General features: G+C 36.3%; 1 protein-coding gene across 3 annotated transcripts; it reads left to right on the forward strand.

Annotated features, from left to right (window-relative positions):
- RNASET2 (ribonuclease T2) lies at positions 1 to 24559 on the forward strand. 3 transcript variants are annotated; one of them, XM_058167930.1, is made up of 11 exons: positions 10 to 138; positions 4448 to 4587; positions 6596 to 6701; positions 7555 to 7615; positions 12759 to 12814; positions 13368 to 13425; positions 13996 to 14060; positions 19490 to 19603; positions 22522 to 22567; positions 22922 to 22996; positions 24168 to 24559. In XM_058167930.1, the coding sequence occupies exons 3-11, from the start codon at positions 6613 to 6615 to the stop codon at positions 24378 to 24380; spliced, it is 777 nt and encodes a 258-aa protein (XP_058023913.1). In that variant the 5' UTR covers positions 10 to 138; positions 4448 to 4587; positions 6596 to 6612; the 3' UTR covers positions 24381 to 24559. The 3 variants fall into 3 exon arrangements, with proteins under 3 accessions (XP_058023906.1, XP_058023913.1, XP_058023919.1); XM_058167923.1 differs by lacking the exon at positions 4448 to 4587 and having other exon boundaries at positions 1 to 138; XM_058167936.1 differs by lacking the exons at positions 10 to 138; positions 4448 to 4587 and adding an exon at positions 4624 to 5300.
- Positions 24560 to 24955: the final 396 nt, after the last annotated feature.

The following is a 24955-nucleotide window of genomic DNA, read 5'->3' on the forward strand; positions in this document are numbered from 1 at the left end:
CTGGCCCCTACAGGGAAGCGAAAGTTAACAGGGGCACGAGCTTCCCTAATTGGTTTTCGTAAGCCAGGCAAAACAAAGTCTCGAGGCTTTTGACTGATTAAAAACTTCAGCCCCTGAAGAGTGAGTGCATCTTGGCCAGTAAGTCTGTTTTGAAGTGGATTTTTAATTGGGGATAATTTAAGTTCTTTAATTAGTGTGCGGCTTCGTTTCAAAACAAATCGGAATTCGGATTGGCTAATTACAAAGCACCTAAAACTGGCTTTGTAACGAAACATTTTATGATGGTACTTTGCCCGAATATATGCGCCGAAAAATACGGCGAACTATCTGGAACAGGTTGTACGAAATGGGTCCTTGAAGATTTGTAGTTTGGTTTTTTTTGAACTCCTTTCGGATGGAAGAGCACACAATGCTTTATTTATCAGAGATGACGTCTGAAAAACCTTCGATAAATCTCGGTAAAAAGAAACAGGGTTTCTCAGGTTTGTGCGTTTAGAATCTGTGAAGTTGCCTTTGTTTAGCGAATAGCCCACTTTTTTTTTTTTAATTGTCACAACAGTATATATAAGCATGAAATAACTATACAATATAAAGCATATATATAATCATAAGTATGTAATAACTATATGAAATTGGATACAATCATAGGGAACATTAGGACAGGAACGGTAGGCACGTTGGTGCTTTTATGCAGGCCCCTGACAGACGTCTTAGGAATGGGGTGAGATCAATCCTAGATAATTTTTGGTTAAAGCTTTGGATTTTGGGAAGATACCACAGAGTCTGGTAGTGCATTCCAGGCATTAACAAATCTGTTGCTGAAGTAATATTTTCTGCAATCAAGATTGGAGCGGTTCACATTAAGCTTAAATCTATTGTCTGCTTGTGTATTGTTGTGATTGAAGCTGAAGTAGTCTTCAACTGGAAGGACGTTGTAACAGATGATTCTATGAGTTAAACTCAGGTCATGTCGAAGGCGGCGGAATTCTAAATTTTCTAAACCCAGGATTTCAAGTCTGATGGCATAAGGTATTTTGTTGTAATCAGAGGAGTGGAGAACTCTTCTTGTAAAATATTTCTGGACACGCTCAATTGTGTTAATGTCCGAAATGAGGTATGGGTTCCAGACAGGCGAGCTCTATTCAAGAATTGGTCTAGCAAATGTTTTATATGCACTTGCTTCAGTATGACTTATTTCATTTGAAGCAAAAAAAAAATACCTATGGAAAATCAGAAATTAAACCTTTGGATAATATTTAAGAATTTGCTACTTCAATCTGTTTTAATGTTTTTAGGAAATAAATTTCCATGATGTGTTCTTAAAATATGCAGGATATTCTTCTGAATAAATATGCCTTGAGTTTTTGTTTTGTATAATTTGACAGAACTCTTCTGTATAATTTTGTTTAGCTGAAAACTGGATAAGAACTAGTGCATAATTCTTGCATATAACTTTAAATTATTAGATATATGACAATGATAGATGTACTTCCATAAAATATATGGTACACTCTACGAGATCTCTGGCTGCCTCCATCTAGGCACTGAGTATAGCTACACCAAGTTAGCTTTGAAAGATTATTTTACCATTTGTGCACATGAAGCAATAATCTTTCAAAACTAACTTGGTCTAACTACATTAACTTCAGAATCTTGAAAGGCAACCATATCAAAGATTAAATCATAGCACCTGCCCATAGATAGCTATAGTAGCATGATTTACTTAACCTAATATGAGGTTGTTATATAAAGGACTGAACCATAAAGTAATCATACCAAGTGGGTTTGTATGATACACTGATCTAAAATTTGGCTGGCTAGTTTATTTTTCTGTGTGACCTGCAGGTATAGGTACTTCTCAACTTATAACCATTTGTTTACTGAATGTTCAAAATTGCAACAGTGCTGAAAAAACTGACTGACAACCAATCCTTACACTTAAAACCATCATAGCATCCCTATAGTCACATGATCAAAATTTGGGCACTTGGCAATAGGCATGTATTTACAATGGTTGCAGTGTCCTGGGGTCATGTAATAACCATTTGCAACCTTCCTAGCTGGCTTCCATGGGGCAAGCTAGATTTGCTTAACACCCACACAGTTCATTTCACAACTGCAGGGATTGCTTAACAATCATGATAAAAATAGGCATAATGTTGTAAATTGAGGACTACCTGTACAGCCAAAGCCATCTAATGAACGTAACAGGCTATCTGCGCTGATTTATTATGCTCTGGAGCTGAAAAGTAATGATTGGTTCAAACATAACATTATTTTATTTATATGTTATGCTTACAGTCAATGAACCAAGCAATTTTATGTTACAAGCGTATAATCTTTTAAACAACTCTTTTGTCCTTTTAATCTACACAACTAAGATCTGCAAAAAATAAAATAAAAGGGACACTGTGTATCAGTTCTATCATTTTCCACACCACCTCATTCCATTTACTTTTTTTCTGGCTCTAACCTAGTTTCTTCCAATAGGCAGTCAGTATTCTATACAATGAGCTTTTTCAGTTTTACTTAATTGGTTTGAGGCCCCCTCACAATTGGGCAGGGTGCTTGTTCCATTCAGCCTGCTGAATTTTGTAAATATTTCTTAACAGTATTTTGTTCTGTTTATATATTGCTGAATCAAAAGGATTCGTAGTGGTTTAAAGCAAATCAGCTAAAAATACTGTAGAATTAAAATGTAGTGGCAAACATCATTGAAATGAAAACAGTAAATAATTTAGAACAATAAGAATATAAAAGGTGAAAAAGAAACAATACAGACAAAATTCAAAAAAACAAAGCATTATACTAAACAGTTACTGTATAGAAGAAAAATGAACAGATGAGTGACTTTAAATAATTATTGAGCTTCTTGACAAATTAAGAAATGATTGAACATCCTTTAAAGATATTAAGTCTGTAGGACTTATTCAATGAACCTATCCAAAACAGTGCATTAATAATTGCACTATTATTAATGTTTGTCTTTTTTACCATTTAAGACATAAACTATATTGTTATATGCAACTCAGAGAAAAAGAGGAAACAGAATGAATGCTAAAAGTATCAGGGTAAACTTCTTTGCACAAGAAAGGGGAAGTTGAAACTTTCCTATTTTTTTTAAGAAATCAGCAAAACAATATTAAATACATGCCTCAGCATTTCAGTACTAATTATAGAAGCTGTACTAGAAATATTAATTAAGAATAAAGTCCTCCTCTCTTCAACCCATAAAAAAATAGCTCATGCTCATGTAAAAGGCTATTTGCAAGATCAAGTCAGTAATGTTAATATTTTGAGGAAACTTATAAATATATATATTTATATATATTTATATATATATATATATATATAAATTTTTATATATTTATAAATTTATAAATATAAAACATTTGCTAGACCAATTCTTGAATAAAGCTCCCTGTCTGGAACGCAAACCTCATTTTGGACATTAATACAATTGAGCGTGTCCAGAAATATTTTACAAGAAGAATTCTCCACTCCTCTGATTACAACAAAATACCTTATGCCACCAGACTTGAAATCCTGGGTTTAGAAAATTTAGAATTCCACCGCCTTCGACATGACCTGAGTTTAACTCATAGAATCATCTGTTACAACGTCCTTCCAGTTGAAGACTACTTCAGCTTCAATCGCAACAATACACGAGCACACAATAGATTTAAGCTTAATGTGAACCGCTCCAATCTTGATTGCAGAAAATATGACTTCAGTAACAGAATTGTTAATGCCTGGAATGCACTACCAGACTCTGTTGTCTCTTTCCAAAATCCCCAAAGCTTTAACCAAAAACTATCTACTATTGACCTCACCCCATTCCTAAGAAGTCTGTAAGGGGCGTGCATAAGAGCACCAACGTGCCTACTGTTCCTGTCCTAATGTTCCTTTGATTGTATCCAATTTCATATAGTTATTACATACTTATGATTATATTTATGCTTATATATCGTATAGTTATTTCATGCTTATGCTTAGTTATACTGTTGTGATAGATAGATAGATAAATAAATAAATAAATAAAATTAAAAAAAACTTTCAGTATAGTCAATGCACTAAAGGTCTGTCCAATTAGGGTAGTCAGATAATAGAGAACACAATAATATTTTAAAAAACTATGCAAACAGCACAGAAATAAGTGATGAATAAGAGGAATTGTTTCTGTCCTAATATGTTTCATTGTGTTTGAAAATAATTCTGCTCTAGCATATGTTCTGATCAGAGGTTGACTGCTAAACAAAACAAACAGAACATCTGTTATAATTGGTATCTGTGTTTGCATGCTTACAGTGCTGTTTAAGTGAAGTCTGCCAATACCCAGCAGACTTAACATTTTTCTCTACAACCTTTCAATTCAACCTTTATTTATTCTAACCCACAAACCTGATTACAAATATGTTACAATCTGTTCCATGTACACCATCCATAGATAAAAGTTCCTGTTTTCTGAGCAGTCTGCTGTCCATAGCAGCACTGGAACCCTAATCAGTTCTCTGAATTATCTGCAAGCTATATAGTTACAAGTATTCTACACAAACCAGATGATTGTTTGGGCCATCGCTCATACAGGTATGATATCTGATGTGTGTAAGACTGCTTTCTCCTTTCTCTCTATTGGTTTGAGATATCTTCCCTGAATATGTCAAATGATGAGAGCCCTTATAGCCGTGATGGCAAACGTATAGCACGTGTGTCCCAGCTGGCACGCAGAGCCCTCTCTGTGGGCACGTGAGCCATCACCCAGCTCAGCTCCACCATTGTCGTGTCCCACTCCTCCGCTGACGGCCGGGTCAGGGAAATCCGAATCAGGCTTGCCTCTGCAGCTCTGCCCAAAGTCCTAGCAAAGTCCTCAGAGCAGGCAGGAGACCAGTAAGTGACTTCAGCAAGATAAGTTCGACTTTTGCCTGACTCAGAGACTGCCAGAAAGCAGATCCTTTATATAGGCCATGGGGTGTGGCTCCATGACTCAGCACTCATTAAGGCCTGCCCCTCCCTTCCTTCTGTTGCCTCCGCCTATCCAATCTTCTGATGCGAGGATCACTCCAATCAGCTGTTGGTAATAAACCCTCCTCAGGCTCACATGCTGTGGAGGAGGGGGAGGGGTCTAGCTGCTCCGTTTGCCTGGGCATGGAGTCAGGGCTGGGGCAGGGAGGTGCTCCTTCTTCTGCAGTTTGTCTGGGCATGGAGCCAGGACTGGGGCCGGGAGGCATACATTCCTCCGTGTTCGGGAGCAGATAAGAAGGCCCCGGCTGCTCTGAGGGCGGGCAAGACACAACAACCATGTAAGTGTGTGCACTCCTCCTGGCCAGCTGATTTTTGGGATGCGCAGGGGGCAGGGCACATGTGAGAGACATGCGTGCGTGCGCAGGGGGGTTGTGCATGCATGTGCGGGGAGCAGGGGTTGTGCATGCATGCGGGAGTTGGTGGGAGCACAGGTGGGTGCTGTGCACCTCCCCACGGCCTGTTTTTGGGCCAGGAGGCTGCAGGGAGGCCTACTAGGCCCAAAACGGGGCAGGAGGTCGTGTTCGAATGCATGGTGGGGGCAGGGGAGCGTGGGGGGTCATGTGCGCATGCACGGGAGCATGGGGGGTCATGTGTACATGCACGGGGGGGTCACATTTCATTATGGGTATTTTATGAGGAAAAACTTGCTGTTTAATCTACTGTCCAGAAGAACCTTTATGATAAATTGTAAAACGTAGTCATGTAAATGATTCTTTTCCTTATTTATCAGTGTTCTTTTAAATACTTTTATACTCAGATAACTATGGTAAAGTATTAAAATGTTCTTGCATAAACTGACATTCTAATTCTGAGTTAGCAGAGATTATTCATTGTAGGAGTATAGTTATGTTAATTTATGGCAGCAAAAAAATCAGGAGTCATCTGACTGAACCTTTCCGATTAACACACCTTATTAAAAGGCATAATTTTTCCCGAGTTACAGTTTACTTCCATCAGATACCTACTTTGCCCCAATATCTACACCAAAAGCACTGTTATAGACCCTTATGTAATCTGTATCCACATAACCAAGCTATCTTCACCTTCACCTCACTCCAATTTAAATCAGTCCAGCCACTATTTGCATCTGATAAAATGCTGCTTCTGAATGCTTATACAAATAGTATTTGTTTAACAACTAATCCATCTAACTTTTCAAAGAGTTGTAACAGCACTGAAGGAGTGGTAATTATGACCAGTTCTTGAACACTGACACCACTTCTGCAGTTAGTCACATGATTGTGATTTTTGATTCTTAGTGTCCCATGGTCACATGATCACCATTTGCAACCTTCCCTGTTGGATTCCCACAGGCAAAGTCAGTGGAGAAAAAGGAAATCAGAAGTTGTGATTATGTGAGGTCCTTACTTAATGATCTGCATGACCTTCACTTGATGATAACTAGGAACTGCTATGAATAAGTGGGGCAATCACATCACAATTTATGACATTACTTTATGACCACATGATTTAACTAGTGCGATTACAGTCCAATTACTATCTGTACTTTTTAATAAAATCAGTTGGAAAATAACCATCGGTATTACACTTTTTTCTTTTTTCTTTTTCATAGATATATTGTAAATAAAAATGAAATCAGTGACTACTTATGGTTTGCTTGTTGAGTGTTTTTGGTTTGCTCTATTTTGTGGATCTGCTACACATTTATTGGCCGATAGGTAAGTAACCTGAAATGAAAATTCTAAAGACAATGGCATTTAATTTTACAAGAAGTCCTGAAAATGTTTATCCAGTAACCAAACAGATTAACCTCCAGATAGTTTGCCCATTTGTGGAAATTAGCTCTCTTTTCCCTCTGTCTTTTTCTTAAATATAGTTTGGGGATTTATCAATTTTCTATTGTAATTTTGAGACATGGAAGAGGCCACCTTCCTGTTCGACTAACGGAAGTGATTCTTTTGACAGGAATGTTTAAGTTGCCTTGTGAAGTGGGGCAGGGATGGGGGTGGAGAGAGAATTTTCCATGGGAGTAAAGTTTGTCTGCATTTCTTCTGAGCACAACTAGTTTGTCATATGTAAACTAGTACGTTATAGTACTTGTATGATTTGGCTTTTAAAAGTCATAGTCCCACTGTTGTCTTGTACTCTGAGTTGAATACAATTTAAAATACTATTGCGAAAAAGAATTCAGTAGTTTGGAGAGAAATTGTTGGGTATCTGTATTTTATGTTGCACCTCAGAGGTTAAGGAGGTTGTAGAAACAAAAAGGAATGGAGTATATCAGTATTTTGGGTTCAGACAAAAGCCGTTATTTAATAAGCCAGTCATTTTAAACCAATTTGAAATATACTGCCAAACTTCACAGTTTATAGTTAACTTCCTAGTTTATAGTTAGGCAAAAAAAAAAAAATCCTTGATAAAGCATTACATAAATCATACCAGGAAAATGTTACTAATGAAGTATGCTTTTGGAATGTTAAGTGTTTTAAAAAATGATTTTAATGTATGTCAATTAGTGTATATTTAAAGTGACAATAAAGTTATTCTAATTCTAAATATTTTATATTTCAGTGTTTATCATAAGTGGGAAAAATTATACTTAGTTCATCATTGGCCAGTGACTGTATGCATGGTAAGATCTTCTTAAATGGATGTGGTTATTTTGCTATCTGTATGCCAATATTAAAATATTTATTTTGCTGTATTATAAAAAAAGGTGCAAGAGATGAGAAGTATTACTGAAATCTTAAACATTTGGCCACTGCACATGACTAAAGAGCTATGTTCAACTATGAGGAATTGTTCTGAATTTTCAAATAATTCAAAAATCAGACCTTGCAAAGAAGGTAATGTTTAAAAGAATTAAGGTATTATTTATTAAAACTAGATGCCACTTTTTCTCAATGTCAAAGTGACATGTACACCTTTAAACAATAGTCACTGACTTACACAAATTCATATAAGATTATCCACAGTGAAGCTATGTGAGAAGAGGAGGATCTCAGAATATCACCTTCTGAAGTAGGAGAAATGTGTCATGTTTTCATTTTTTATTTCAGTTGTTTCAGATATAAGAAAAAGCAATGTCCTAATACTACAGCACAAACAATATTACATTTTATTATTATAAAAGTAATAATGATAATGTGTCTATAGGAAGGGATTACATAATGTTAATAATAGTCACATTAATATTTATAGCATATCAGATTCTCGGATGTTATACAAATCATAAGAACAAACCTAATAAAACCTATCCCCATATCAGCATAATAAATCTCCTAAAAACTCATAAAGCTGGAAACAGCAGCAGCCCAGTTACCATTATTCTTTCAAACCTCATCTTTTAGCGCTACACGTGAAAGCAGATTGTTCAGAGAGATAATTAAAACAAAACTAACAGTAAATCCATACAACTCCTTTACTATGCTCCCATTCCAGAGCCAGCAGGAAATCATCCAGCCGAAATCTTGCTCACCCCAAGAACATCCTTACTGCAATCCCAGAATGGTCCATACTGCATTGCTGTCCATACAGATGTAATGCACATGATATTTTAAAGGCTGTGATTTGTGATTCCCTTGGCTGAAATTCCAAGTCTGCAAATATCATCTGCTACATGACAGCTTCCTTAAGTCAGTACACAAGATGCAGTTTACTGTAAAGTTTAAGGGACTAGACTAGAAATTGGGAAGCTGTGAGTTCTAGTCCCATTTTAGATACAAGGTGAGCTAGGTGACCTTGGACCAATCACTTTCTCTCAGCCCTAGGAAGGAAGCTGTCACAAACCACTTATGAATTCTTGCCAAGAAAAGCATAATTGCCAGAATTCAAAATTGATTTGAAGACACACATGTCTTTGCCTATGTACAATGTGCATGTGTGTGTGCATATGAACAGTTTCTGTGTACTGAAGTTTTTCCCATTTTCATTTCTGTCACAGCGTTGACCAATTGAATTCCTTTTTATTCCTTATAACTTTGGATAAACCCAGTTGGCTGTTTGATCTGTAGACCACTAAGGGATAGCAAAAAATTAGTTTTTATATCTTGATTGCTATGTAGTGGTTTTCTGGATTTTCACTGTGTAGGAAATTTTCAGACCTTCAGGTTACAGAAGCATAACAGCTGAGTCCTTGTTATTATGCTTTCAATGACATATGTTAAGTCTGGGACAGATTCATCCATTTCAGGGTTTTATAACAGCTTAACTCAACCTATGTAGGAAAAGGAAAAAGGGGACTCAGAAGTTAGAACTCTAGTCACCCTTGCAGCTAAATCCATACTGCAGAATAGGCACTGAATAGACCCCCATTACTTGGAAGAAAGTGGTCCTACAACAGACCTACCTAATAAATTGGGGCTGAGCAGATTGCCACTATTTACTGCATCGCTTCATGCTACCTCCTTGGATTATCTGGATGGAAGTTCTTGAACTGAGACTCAGGATTTAAGCCATCTTTTGACTTCTTCAGTTGTGTGTTGACAAGATATGGGAACTGGCCTGAAGATATATCTACTGAAAATAATGGGGCATCTTGTGGAAGGTGTGTGGATGCAGCCTAAATAGTTTCATTCAGTGAATACATCTATTGTCTGTGCAGAGAGCACCTTTATTTCTTGCTCGTAGGATTACCTCTTTCTTAGGAAAGGCTAGTTCTCAGGCTCAAACAAATCCAACTATAAACAGCTTTGATATCCTACAGTGAAACTGTGCTTCTATTTATTTTATTGGTGGGTGAAATAAAAAAAACAAGGGCTGCTAGAAACTTCTTGGTTTCTTTACATCATAAAAGGAGAAGCATATACTGTACAGGAAAAACCCTGTCATCTTAGATTAGGAAGTTAAAATTCAGTCATCTTGTGCTTCTTTTGTTCTTGCTATAAGATTTGAAGCAATTTAAAAAATATAAGTGAATTTCAGGTGAGCAGAAAATAATCTTGGGGATTGCTAATATTAAGAGCTGAAACATTATTATTTCAATGGGGAATTTGCCAGAATCTCCATTATAAAGATACATATACCAACTGACCTAATACAAAAGCTGGAATAAAAGTAGAGTCTTCACATTCTTTTGGAATAGAACACTTGCTGTACTTTAATATTTGCCATGCTGTATTGTTCAGTCCTGATAGACATTGAGATCCCCAACACCTACAAGATACCACGTGATAATATTGTAGAAAAGCCAAGCTGATATCTCCATTCATTGGCTAGTGTGAGCAAATCGTTTCCATTAGACTTTTTGTTAAGCTAAATGCCAGTGCTTCATAGCTGCTTCTCTGAACTGTACTGTCAATCAGAAATACTTGGAAATAACATGAAGATTTGCTGCTTTTAAGTGTCTCTGATACCATAGTCAAGGACTGAGCTCTTGAAAGCAGTGAATTTTCCCACTTATTTCTACTGCAAAACTGGCTGAATTCCTGCTCTTCTCTTGCCAAGATAAATGTAACACTTACTGTTGACTGCAAATGGATTTGAGTTTGTTTTTAATGAAGGGCATTCTGCTAGTTCAATGAAATATTGGTGAATAAGAAAAATGGGAAGCATTTTATGACTCATATTTAAAGTAGCCTGAAAAAATGGTTTGGGGAAAAAACAGTTGTGATAGGATTTACAACTTTACACTTTCTTTTTATCATATGAAAAATTACCTGCCAGAGGGTTTTGTTAAGCAATTACTACTTTTTATAGCACTCTACAATTCTAGCGTGAGAGTATTGCCTTCCTTAAAATCATGTAACAGGATTGTTTACTTTTAAACCATAGCTTTTACTTAAATATTGCCAATTTAAATTATAACGCTTTTGGTAGCTAGATGGTGCACTGCATGCTCTAAAAGGTAAGGGCTTCAATGGGTGGTGAGATGGAGTTGAAGGGGGGGCTATTTAAAAATTACATTATAATTTTTTTATACTAGACCTAGATGGGATTCTAATCCACTCCTCTCCACCAAAATAGTTTGGACCTATATGTTCTCCATTTCTGGATTTCAATTAAATCGTCTTATGTGATAGTCTCCCACATAAGAACCAGCTACAGCCATTTTTTTAAAATAGGAAAGCAATTATATTTAGGAAAGAAATATAAAAGAAATTTAATAATTTCATAGAAAAAAGGATACAATTTCAAAGCATTTATTTCAGAAAGTTTTGCATAGCTAGCAGTCAATATTAACATAAAATAAAAAACAACCATTTAAAAACTAATAATTACCTTTCCAATATTAGAAACAAAACTGACAGCTTCAAATAATGTGAAAGTATTCCGACATACACCTGTCCAATTCCAACCCTGATTCAGAACAAACATTGCAAGGGTGGTTAATTTTCATTTGGTCACAGATGTCATCTTACATGGATGGTGACCATTACAGTAAATGTGGTCAAAAAAAAATTGCAAGGCTAAAAGGGGATTGAGAGAAAAAAGATGTGCAAATTCATTTTTAATATAAGGAGCAAGTAGAATATTTTATTTCTCTTAGTAAAGCTACCGTAAATGCTTCTAAAAGGTGCTGAAGAAAGAAATAAAAACCTTGACAAATAGGCAGCATGTCAGAATAACACAGGGTTGTTTTCTTAAAACCAGAAATATATAACTGGTTTCAAACACCCATGGCTTATCAGCCCATTTTGTCATTAAATGGAACACTTCATATGACAAAGTATTAATTCAAAAGATAAACATTTAAGATAAATTGTTTATTAATAAATTTTAGATAAATTTCAAATTACTTTGATTTTATCAACTTTTTTTTTACTAATACTAGGTATTCTGAAGAGGCAATTTTCAAACAGTTTACCAGTGTTTTTATTTTTATGAAAATGGGACCAACCTTGTGGAGTTTCTAGTATTAGCACTTCTTGATGAAATAAAGCTTGCTAACAGTATCTCCATATAATTTTTCTGGTTTGAGATTATAGCACAGCAGATGTAGAACCAAATGCTTCACCACACAGTCTCCATACACATTCAATGTAACATTCCAGGAAGAATGGTAGCTGGAGAAATTGCATCCAGCTGTATTGTTGGTTCTTTCTCCCAGTTACAATATGGCCCATGAATAATTATAAATGAGATTAGTACTGTTTATCAGCTTCAACTGTTAGGCCATTTGCATCCATTTACGGGAAGGTATTGTCTAAAATAATCCACAATGTCCTGCACAACCTAAGTCCAAGTTATTTAAGAGAGAGGGAATTTAATAAGTGTTCCAAAATAAAACATTATTCTTCCACATCATTTTTATTTACTTGAGCACTGTTGAACTACATCAAGACTCTGTAGGTATTATTATAGATAAAAATATATGATGATGAATAAGAACATTCCAGGAAGAAACTGCTCTTCTTTCTAATTCATCAGGAAACGACTAGCTTCAATTACTTTCTGCTTTTTCTTCTGGACAATGTGGCAACATTTTGGAATCTTCAGCTTGGTGTTGCCCACCATCATATTTATCTTGTGAATAGGAACATCTGCTATATTGTGCAGATGTTGTGAGGTTGCCCATCAGCCCAATTTGATATTGATGATTTCTGCTTTTTACTTTAAAACACATTCTAGGGTTATACAAAAATTTGACTCCAAGGTCTAAATCAAAACAAATAGATTAAATTCATGCTAATTATTAAATCAGATGCCTCAATCAAATCTGAGTCAAATTGAAACAATAATCAGAATTAATAATTTGAATCATGGTTGAGTCAGACCCTATTTTTCCCATTCTGCATAAAAATGGTTTTCCTTTAATAACCCATTATTTTTTCTAGATGAATGAAAATGAATGCAATGATCCACCAATGTACTGGACAATCCATGGACTCTGGTAAGACATAAATTTGAGAAACAAAAATCTTATATTGCAAGTCTTTCTAAGCTCATAGTATCTTATATTTGAAATATTCTGGTCTGATGCCATAGAAGGTGAAAGTTTTTATTATATGATAAATGATTTGTTATAAATGATTTATTATAAATAATCTGTGGTAATCCATGAATCAAAACACTTACATGAAAATACCAGGATTTCTAGGTAAATTACATTTCAATATTCCTTTCATATTTATAAATAGTTTATTTACTGGGATTTGCTTGTCTTCCAAGAAAGGAAGTTAGGGAATCACTAATCATACATCTCTATGCTAAATTGCCATGAGATTACATTATATAACTTTTTTTTCATGTTCTCATTTTTTTAACCTTTATAATATCGAATAAGGAAGTGTGTACTATATTATCGGTCTTTAACTCTCCTCAAGACAACCCTGTGATGTCTCCCATGTCACAAGATATATATTAGAGAAGGAGAATGCATTCCACTACTATTTAGAACAATTGGTTTTCATCCTTTGCATTCTTTTGTTCTGCTTCTTCCCCAGGCCTGATAAAACTGCAGAATGCAATAGAAGTTGGCACTTCAATATATCTGAGCTTAAGGTATGAATCAAATAAATTTTAGGTACTGAGTACTTGAAGAAAAAATATAATAATAATTATAAGTCAAGATTTTGACTGGACTTTAGGGTAGTCTTGCCAAAGCAGTATTATTTATTAATACACTTCAATCAGTGAACGTTTATTACCAAACCAGGAACTAGAGAAGGAGGATGACTCATTCATTCTTTAGTCCCTTTTTAAATAATTTGCAGAATTGCCTATAAATTCCAATATTATCATAATCACATGTTATCTAAAGCTGTTATGTGAAGTATTTTATAGATACGAGGCTATTTTATACAGCCAGTTGAATGTAGTGGTTAAAGTGCTGGATCAACAGATTATGAATTCTAGTCCTGCTTTATACATGAAAGGGAGGCAGTCACTCTCTCTCTGATTCCAGCTCACCTCACAGGGCTGTTGTGGAGAAAAGGTTATGTTTGCCATCTTCAATTATTTATAAAGCAATAAAGAGATCAAAATAAAATAAAATACTCAGTGAAGAAATCTAGGTGGAGTTTGCATCATATCCTTGCTTTTTAATTTTATAGGATTTTTTTATATTGCTAGGATTTCATGGAAGACATGAAAGAATATTGGCCAGATATACTACATACAAACCATACTCATTTTTGGTGAGTTGTGTCACATTTAACACTATTGATAGCTTTGCAAAAATGCTTAATTTTAGTTGTCTTTCTAAATGAAACAACCTAGGTAACAGTTGGAGTCAGATATGCAGATAATACAAACTATGGATTTCTGACAATTACTTTGTCTCAGCATTAATGCTTTCTCAAATAATATAAGGTATTTAGGCATATAGATGGTATTTTTGACCCTCACAGGAGTTCAACTGTAGAATTCAGTTTTAATGTTTTTACTCAAACTCATCATTAAGAACCTTCAGTTAAAAGTTTGGGGCCTAATTATGTCCTATTACATTATTTTGTATCCAGTATATTGATTATTAAAAGAAGTCCATTAAGCTTGTATTATGTAAAATACACTGTACTGTGAGTACTTTGGCTTCAATTCCATAAAGCTACTTCAGAACATGACAAATACTATCTTGGCACATTAACATATATGTATCTTTAACTAGGATTATAAACTGCCCTTTGCAGCTACTGCACAATTCCAGAAAAAGATACAATTCATATGTTTCAGTGAATGGTGCTATGCTCATATCCCTGTAATCTTCAAAGGAACTTTTTGGAATCAAAACTGAATCATTTCAGACCTCTAGTATGTAATATCCATTGATTCCCAGTAAAGAAAGGTAAAAGTTTCCCCAAGTCAAACCTGATTTTAGGAGACTACATGAACATATCCGTGTAAGATTTCTTCTAAGTACATGTTTGACTGCACCTTTTTATGCTTATTTTTAAAAGATGAACAGATATAGTGTACTAATAGCTGTAATTTTTAAGCACTTGAGGATCTTAAGTGAAGAAGTAATTTGACTGCATCACCATTCAGATCGTTAACCCCAATTTGCTGCATCATTTTGACTGCCTTTAGCTTTTCTGTTTAAAATAGAAGTATAACAAAAACCCAATCTAGGCATTAAAGGAAAATGAGTTAATACTTTATTATATTCTTCCTATTATACAAAAATCACCCCAGACTGCGTGCCTTTTCATAGGAACAGATAAATAAGGTTCTGTGGAGCTTAAAAGGTGGGGGGAGGGGAAATCTCTTGGAGCTATGCAGCAATTCAAGGCTAATCCCCCACTTGAGACTCCTCTCTGCCTGGCTAGGCATTTCCCAACAATATATAGCCTATTAGTATGTAACTCTTTAAAGAGACACAACTTTCCCAGAATCAGAGTCACTATAGAATGTAGTCAGGCAATCCCTGGAGCATGTGCTTTGTTGAACTCAGGAGTGTAAACGTGACACCTATTTCCAATTTACTGAAGCTGCTTTAAACACTGCAAACAGGTATTAAGTTCATACTCCTGTAAACCGCAAAGCTCATTTTCCAAATTATTTCTGAAATACTACATAGCCCTAACATGAAATAACAATTAAGCTAATTTTTTTTGAGAAATGGCTGTTTATTTATTACCCTCATTTATACAGCTGCATAACTTTCAATTGCAACTAAGTTTATGGAACGTGCATACTTAGTTTGAGTGGATTCTAAGCAGATTGCAAGGAACCACATTACAGCAATGTGGCCCATATGCAGGGCAAATGCAATTCCACATTGGCAGTAACCACAATACCATAAAGCAGAAAGATATGAACACAGCATTAAAATTAAGGAATGATGAATGAAAAATGCAGACTACATTATAAGATGCCATGTATTTCCCTGAAGTCTGCCTCATGAATACAGCCCACCAGGAAGAAAAATGAATGGTTTAAGACTTGAACATATAAACTGATTTGTCTTCTGTTTTATGCTAGAACTGCTTTTGTTTTTCTGATTTGTAACCTTGATGGGAAGTAAAGTTTCAGTACTGACATTTTTTCAGTGAAAAAATGTATTTAGCAATTAACCTGTGTCTCCGTCAAGTTGGTAGCAACGTCCTTGATATGCCACAAAATGAATATGTGTTAGGCACAAGGACAAGATTATTTTCTTTTCATTTGACAAAATAAAAACAAAGAGAGCTTTTCTTTATACTTTGTGGTTTCCATAGTTTCCAGTTCCACATGAAACATAACGGCAGCATGTCTTCTCTCAAATGCTAAGTTTTCTTGCTTTTGAAAAGCAAATTCAGAAGACTCCAAACTATTTCAGGTGTCTTAACCATCACACCTTCACTTCTCTTGTTATTTAATTATTCATAAAAATAAATCCTTTTCTCGGCAGAAAAAGACCTTCTATCCAAGATATTTTTTTTATATATAAATACTTCATATATACTAAGGAGATAATTTTATATATACATTTCACAAGAGTTTGTGAAATACACATTTAGAGTACCATTTAGAGCAGGGGTGTCAAACTCGATTTCATTGAGGGTCGCATCAGGGTTGTGTTTGACCTCGGGAGGCTGAGTGGCCATGGCCAGGAAGGGCATGGCCAACTTTTGACATCACTCGTGTTGAGGGCACGTATGGTGGCCCGGGCAGGGCTGGGGGGATCCATTGTCTCCAGTGAAGAAAGGCGAGATCAGGGAGAGTGCCACATTCTTGGTTTACACATTCTTGGTTTACACCTAAACTTAAGCAGCTACGACATTCCAAAGAGGAAGCCTACAGAAAAGGTGATAAAATGCTGTACAATCAGGCCAGAAATGCACTAACAAGGGAGATAAGAGCAGCAAAAAGAAGCTACTCTGAAAAGCTAAAGAATCAATTTTCAGCAAATGAACCAGCAAACATGTGGAAAACTCTTAAAAATATCACCGGCTATGGCAAACCTCCTTCCCAGGCTGAAGGTAATCAACAACTGGCAGATGACCTGAATGAGTTTTACTGCAGGTTTGAAAGGAAACTACAGCCACCTATCTCCACAACCCCATCTCAGACACACCAACAACAGCCAAGCCTCCTACAACTGACCCCATTTCATTGGGTTCACAACCCCTAGTGATCACAGAAAAGGAAGTGCAGGACCTATTTCACAGACAAAAGCCAGGAAAAGCTCCAGGCCCAGACAAGATAACTCCTTCTTGCTTAAAAGTCTGTGCTGACCAATTGGCCCCCATCTTCACCCATATTTTCAATAAATCACTAGAGATGTGCTATGTTCCTTCTTGCTTCAAACGCTCTACCATCATCCCAGTGCCGAAGAAGCCCACCATCAAGGAACTGAATGACTACAGACCAGTTGCTCTAACATCTGTAGTCATGAAAACCTTTGAAAGGCTAGTGCTTTCCTACCTGAAAACCATCACGAATCCGCTCTTAGACCCCTTGCAATTTGCATACCGAGCAAATAGATCAACAGATGATGCTGTTAATATGGCTCTGCACTACATCCTACAACATCTTGAGTCTCCAAAGACCTATGCAAGGGTCCTTTTGTAGACTTTAGTTCAGCATTCAATACCATGATTCCAGACATTCTTCTAACTAAGCTAAACGAGCTACAGGTACCGGAACAGACTTGTAAGTGGATCACAAGCTTCCTAACAAACAGGAAGCAGCAGGTGAAGCTAAGCAAGCTCACACCAAATACCTGTACAATTAGCACAGGGGTCCCCAAGGCTGTGTGCTCTCCCACTTCTCTTCTCTCTGTATACCAATGACTGCATCTCCAATGATCCATTTGTTAAGCTACTGAAGTTCGCAGATGACACAACAGTGATTGGTCTCATTCGAGACAATGACGAATCCGCATATAGACGAGAGGTCGAACGACTAGCCTTGTGGTGCAACCAAAACAATCTGGAACTGAACACACTCAAAACCGTAGAAATGGTGGTAGACTTTAGGAAAAACCCTTCCATACTTCCACCTCTCACAATACTTGACAACACAGTATCAACAGTAGAAACCTTCAAATTTCTGGGTTCTATCATATCGCAAGATCTCAAATGGACAGCTAACATCAAAACATCATTAAAAAAGGACAACAAAGAATGTTCTTTCTGCGCCAACTCAGTAAGCTCAAACTGCCCAAGGAGCTGCTGATCCAATTCTACAGAGGAATTATTGAGTCTGTCATTTGCACCTCTATAACTGTCTGGTTCGGTTCTGCAACCCAACAAGAAAAACACAGACTTCAGAGGATAATTAGAACTGCAGAAAAAATAATTGCTACCAACCTGCCTTCCATTGAGGACCTGTATACTGCACGAATCAAGAAGAGGGCCGTGAAAATATTTGCAGATCCCTCGCATCCTGGACATAAACTGTTTCAACTCCTACCCTCAAAACGACGCTATAGAGCACTGCACACCAGAACAACTAGACACAAGAACAGTTTTTTCCCGAAGGCCATCACTCTGCTAAACAAATAATTCCCTCAACACTGTCAGACTATTTACTGAATCTGCACTACTATTAATCGTTTCATAGTTCCCATCACCAATTTCTTTCCACTTATGACTGTATGACTATAACTTGTTGCTGGCAATCCTTATGATTTATATTGATATATTGATCATCAATTGTGTTGTAAATGTTGTACCTTGATGAACGTATCTTTTCTTTTATGTACACTGAGAGCATATGCACCAAGACAAATTCCTTGTGTGTCCAATCACACTTGGCCAATAAAATTCTATTCTATTCTATTCTATTCTTGTTCTCCAGAGGAGCCTTCCCGTCTGCTGTTGGCCAAGTGCTAAGGCAGGACTTCCTTCCTTCCCCGTTTCCTCTTTATTCTCCTTTCTTCTTCTTTCCCCTTTTTCCTTCTTTTTCCTTCCTTGCTCTCTTCCCATCTTCCCTTCTTTTTCTTTGTCTTTCCTCTTTCTCTTTCTCTTTTCCTGTCCCTCTTGGATGCTCAAATGCAAAAGGAGAAACATTTCTCCTTTTATTTTGTTTGGCCACCCTGGGCCCCATTTTTGGCCTGGATGGTCTCCTGAAGCCCTGTGCTAGCAGTTTTTTCGGCCTGGATGGCCTCCTGAAACCCTCTGCCAGCCAAAACGGACCCGGGGGTGGGGGCACGCACATTTTCGCTGGCAGAGGCACCACTGGCCGGTTCTTCGCCATTTCCACGGCTGTCCAGCAGGCCAGAATTAAGCATCCCTGATTTAGAGCATCCCTAAAGAATCATAGTTTGAGTTGCACTGAGTTCATTGAGTTGCACTGAGTTGCACTGAGTCAATAAATTTAAATATATAAAGAAGTTATAAAAGATGTTATAGTTGCAAAACATGCATTATCATACAGAAATGTAAATATATTACCTGTCGTTAGATCTGTTTTATCTAATAGTATCTCTTAGGAAGAGCAGTTACTAAAGCTGGCTTTATGCTTGAAGTTTCTAGATTTCTTATGTGGTGGGCAAAGTGGTAGAATCTTGACTGGACTAACAAACTGAGATTTTCTTCTCAAATAAATATTAGAAGATTACAGAATTTTTGTATAGTTTTCCAAATACATTGGTGCTTGAAGATATTAGGGTTTTTTTTACGTTTTTTTTTTCTTTACATAGGAAACATGAATGGGAAAAACATGGGACATGTGCAGCTGAATTAGAGGCTCTTAACTCACAAAAAAAGTATTTTCAGAAGGCACTGGAACTCTATAGAAAAATTGACTTTAACAGGTGGGGAAAATTATTTTCTCAGAGTCACTACTAATACTACTTGTAAAACTCTCTGCTAATGAGTATGCAGTATTTCATTTATTTACAGGAATAAAAGTGGTTCTTATATTCTGAGTTTGCCAGTTATGGAGGGCTTGGCCTAATGCTTCCTTAAAGGTTTGAAGTTCAAAAATGTTTCTTCAGGGAAGTTGCTGATACATAACAAAAACATTATAGCATCACATAGTCTTGAATCTATTGGTATTGCTGAGATCTCTTATGAGTCTCAGTATTGGATGGAAGATCCCAGCTCTAGGGATTATAGTATACCATGTGTTCTCTTTAAAATAAGTTTGAACTCCAAGCATCCATGAAGTTTAGAACCAGGAAAGGATAAAAGAAGACATCACTAAGTGCCAGTCCAAGACAATTCTGGCTTGAAAGCATTTGTTCTGTATGTGATTATCAAATATACATATTATAAATGAACATGAGAAATTTAGATACTGTGAGTCAATAAATGAAATGCAATTCCTCAAATTAGTCATAAAAATCAAACGAGAAACCATTATATGTGTGTACATACAGTACCCTTGAGATAGATAATGAAGAATGGAAATAAGGAACACAGCATTTTGGAAAAATAGTAAAAATAATTTGAAATATTTTGTAAATATTCAGCTCTTGTAGGTTGCTAGCTATTTTCAGTTTCCTCTCTGGCGGGACATCGTAAAATATGCACAATTATTTTACTAATGCCAGAAGCTTTGTCTACAAAGCCATAACACATTCTCCTAATGAAGAATCAGTAAGAGAGCTTTCAGGGATCCAAGCATTCCCTGAAAGATACAGCAGGAATTTTCAATCTGTTTTTAGAAAATTGATAAAATTGATGTCATGTAATTTTTTTCAGTGTACAATGTATAAGTAGCCCTAAAATGAGTGGATTATTTTGTGAACATTGTAAGGTTTCACTTATTCTATGAATTATCAATCCAGCATTACTACGCTGATGTTCCAGTTACATTATAACAATTTTAAGAGAAAATGTGCAACAAAAATGTAATACTAGTCAAACAATGTTGGATATACTGTGTAATTGAAGCACATTTGACTTCTTAATAATAATAATAATAATAATAATAATAATAATAATAATAATAATAATAATAATAATAATAATAATAATAATAATATTTTAATTTTAAAATATATACCGCCCTGAGTCCTTTGGGAGATAGGGCGGTATATAAATATAAACAATAAATAAATATAAACAATAAATAAATAAATAAATAAATAATTTTTATACCTCCCTTCTCCCGAAGGACTCAGGGCGGTGAACAGCCAGATAAAACAATACAGTATATTACGATAAAAACACTATTAAAAAACTTATTCAATATGGCCTAAATTTAAAATAAAATACATAATATAAAATAAACCCCAGTAAAATCCAATTAAAAACCCTATTAAGCCAGTCCTGCTCGGAAGAACAAATATGTCTTCAGCTCGCGGCGAAAGGTCCGGAGGTCAGGAAGTTGTCGAAGACCTGGGGGAAGCTCATTCCAGAGGGTAGGTGCCCCCACAGAGAAGGCTCTCCCCCTGGGGGTCGCCAGCCTACACTGTTTGGCTGACGGCACCCTGAGAAGACCCTCTCTATGGGAGCGTACCAGTCGGTGGGAGGCATGTGGTAACAGAAGGTGGTCCTGAAGATATCCCGGTCCTATGCCATGGAGCGCTTTAAAGGTGGTAACCAACACCTTGAAGTGCACCCGGAAAACCACAGGTAGCCAGTGCAGCCTGCGTAGGATTCTTGAAGTCTTGTATATCTTATTTATTTATTTATTTATTTATTATTTAGATTTTTATACCGCCCTTCTCCCGAAGGACTCAGGGCGGTGTACAGCCAGATTATAAAAACAATACAGTATACAAATTAAAACAGAGACTTAAAATAACATATTCTATAAATGGCCGAAAATTTAAAACCATCAAATTTAACCCAAAAAATTCATAAAAATACCCCAATAAAATTATTTAAAATTCAAAAAGTTTAAAAAATTTAGGCCAGTCCCGCTTGAATAAATAAGTGCGTTTTCAATTCACGGCGAAAGGTCCGAAGATCAGATAGTTGACGCAAACCAGGGGGAAGTTCGTTCCAGAGGGTAGGTGCTCCTACAGAGAAGGCCCTTCCCCTGGGGGCCGCCAGCCGACATTGCTTGGCAGACGGCACCCTGAGAAGACCCTCTCTGTGTGAGCGTACGGGTCGATGGGAGGCATAAGGTAACAGCAGGCGGTCCCGTAAGTACCCGGGCCCTAAGCCATGGAGCGCTTTAAAGGTGGTAACCAAAACCTTGAAGCGCACCCGAAAGACCACAGGTAACCAGTGCAGACTGTGCAGGAGCGGTGTTACACGGGAGCAACGTGTGGCTCCCTCGATCACCCGCGCAGCTGCATTCTGAACTAACTGAAGCCTCCGAGTGCACTTCAAGGATAGCCCCATGTAGAGAGCATTGCAATAATCCAAATGAGAAGTGACAAGAGCGTGAGTGACCGTGCATAAGGCATCCCGGTCAAGGAAGGGGCGCAACTGGTGAACCAAGCGCACCTGGTAAAAAGCTCTCCTGGAGACGGCCACCAAATGATCTTCAAATGACAGCCGTCCATCCAGGAGAACACCCAAGTTGCGCACCCTTTCTGTTGGGGCCAATGACTGCCCCCAACAGTCAGCTGCGGTTGCAGCTGACAGTACCGGGGTGCCGGCATCCACAGCCACTCCGTCTTGGAGGGATTGAGCTTGAGTCTGTTTCTCCCCCTGTTTATCTTTTCTATCTAATCTTTTACATGTGGAAAATAATGATGAATCTATCTGTTGTGTAATTGCATGTAGTGAATTCTATCTTCTTAATGCTGGATAAGAGTTCTTTCTCTTTCAGTTTTCTCTCGAAAGTTGGGATAAAGCCAGGCTCTACCTACTATCAGGTGAGAGAAAAAGTCATTCTGCATTGCATTCTGCAAAACTGTAGCCTTTGATTGTCATTGTATAATACTTAGTGGTGAGTAGAATCTAATTAAGTCTTTCCACTAAAGAATTCCATTAGAAGAATAAATGTATCTAAACAAGATTCATTCAGGAAAATTAAGGGTTAACTTTGGGAAGAAGTATGAAAAGAGACAATTATATTACAAATACAGACTTTCATCTCATAATGTGTGTGTTATTATTTTTCTCATTTTTATACAGAGTTTTCATAATTATGGACTATGAAAACACATTTTTAGTTAAACAGATGCTTGATTCTTTTTATGTTATTTATTTCATGTTTAAATCTTCAGCTGACAGCCATCAAAGAAGCTCTTGAAAGCTTTTACAATATAATGCCAAAGATTCAGTGTATTCCTCCTGAAGAGGTACATATTTCTCTTAATGCCTGTCTAGTTAATATTTAATCATTCTTTTCTAAAAATGTTGTTTTAATATTTGGAAGATTGAAGATTAAGTACATCTAGTTATTTAATCATTCTTTCAGATACATATTCAATGCAGACTCATCAGTCTGCCCTCAGTAATGATGAAAATCAATCCCTTCCTTCCTTCCTTCCTTCCTTCCTTCCTTCCTTCCTTCCTTCCTTCCTTCCTTCCTCCCCCCTCCCTCCCTCCGCCTTTCTTTCTCTCCATCTGTCCAGATTTAGGCTTTAAATGGGAAGTAAAAAATGAAAGAAAGTTAAAACTGCAGGTAGCTAGTTTTCATATGATTTAGGTTTATGGCAATCTATAGATGAAATCTGTCCTTTTCCGTTTCAAATATAATGTAGGATTATATTGCAGATCAGTTAGTTTAAAATAACCTTTAGATGATCTAGAAAATATGAATTCTGAGGTCTTTTTTGGACTTCATCCAGTGGCATTTTTGGCTACTTTGTTTGCCTGTTTCATTGATGAGTTGGCCAGCCAATGCCATTTGGAAAACTGATTCTGTCAGTTCTCATTGGTGGTATATTTGATTTGAGAAAACATTTTCTAGAGTTCTACCTAAGTAGAAAATACATAGCCTTTTGTATCTGTTGACCAAAGCTATTATTTTTTATGAGATCTATTTTAGGTGTATGGTTTTTAAAATATTTTCAAGGAACAGCTTCATTCTGAATACTTTTAATGCCATTTAACAGCAATAAAATATAATCTAGGAAATCAATATGCATTTCCAAGTACAGTTTATTTCTGTAAAAGGTTGCTGACTTCAAATTGTGCTCATTTTTTTCTATTGCTGGAGTTCGGTTTTCAGCAAAATAGTTTATAAATTTTACTGCTGTATGTCAATAGAGACTTAATTTATATCTTGGCCATCTAATTTCTGATCTGAAAAAAAAAATCTTACTCAGCAGTATTCCAAGTAGTAGATATTACCGTAAGTTTGTGTTCTTTGGTAACTATAAATGTAGTATATCATGCAGCTGCAACTGTTGGCTTCTGAAGATTAAATTCATTCTGCAGAACTGTCAACCACTGAGATATCAATAATCCTTTATAAACTTTCCTATACTACTTTTTCTATAGTGTTGTTTTGTTTTCCTTCTTCAGGGACGGCTACAAGTAATAGGCCAGATTAAATTCTGCTTTACCAAGGAGTTTACTCTGAGAAATTGTACAGAGGAACAATCTGGTTTATCTTCTGCGCTTGAAGATGACTTTTTCAGAACAGAGGATCTATCAGTTTGTAATGATACTCTGACTTACTACCCTTCACATATGAAAACGTACAAACATTTTGTTGCAAATGTTGTTGTAAATTAGGAAATTTGAACTTTTTAAAATTCTTGTGGGGAACAATTATGCATTGGATTTATAAAGCAGGGCCATCTGTGAATGGTGTTCTTTGTGTTTTGATTGATGACTGCTTGTTTCGTTAAAATTGCCATCCATATTATATAATGTACTCTTTCTTCAATAAAATTGGTTTATTTTTCACTTTTCTCAATTTTATTAGGTGTTGTTTTTTAATCAATATCAATTTCAACATTATTGCAATCTGTTAGTGATCTGCAGTGTTCGTGTCAAATTTATCTGCCTAAAATTTTTTGGGCATATATTTGTATCAAATACAAGATTGTAGGAATTCATTAGGAAAAAGTCAAAGAACCAGAACAGTAAATGGCCATCCTTAGGAGCTGCACATTATATATTTAAAACCCCCAAAACAAATGGTAAGCATATAACTGTGTGGCTTGGTACAGCAACCAAACAGGACAATTAGGATTTTAGAAAAAAACAATTGAAATCAGCCTGCCTTCCATTGAAGACCTGTACCCTGCACGAGCCAGAAAAAGGACTGAGAAAATATCTACAGACACCTCACATCCTGGATATAA

The sequence above is a fragment of the Ahaetulla prasina genome, chromosome 1 (assembly GCF_028640845.1).
Source record: "Ahaetulla prasina isolate Xishuangbanna chromosome 1, ASM2864084v1, whole genome shotgun sequence".
Taxonomy (NCBI): Eukaryota; Metazoa; Chordata; class Lepidosauria; order Squamata; family Colubridae; genus Ahaetulla; species Ahaetulla prasina.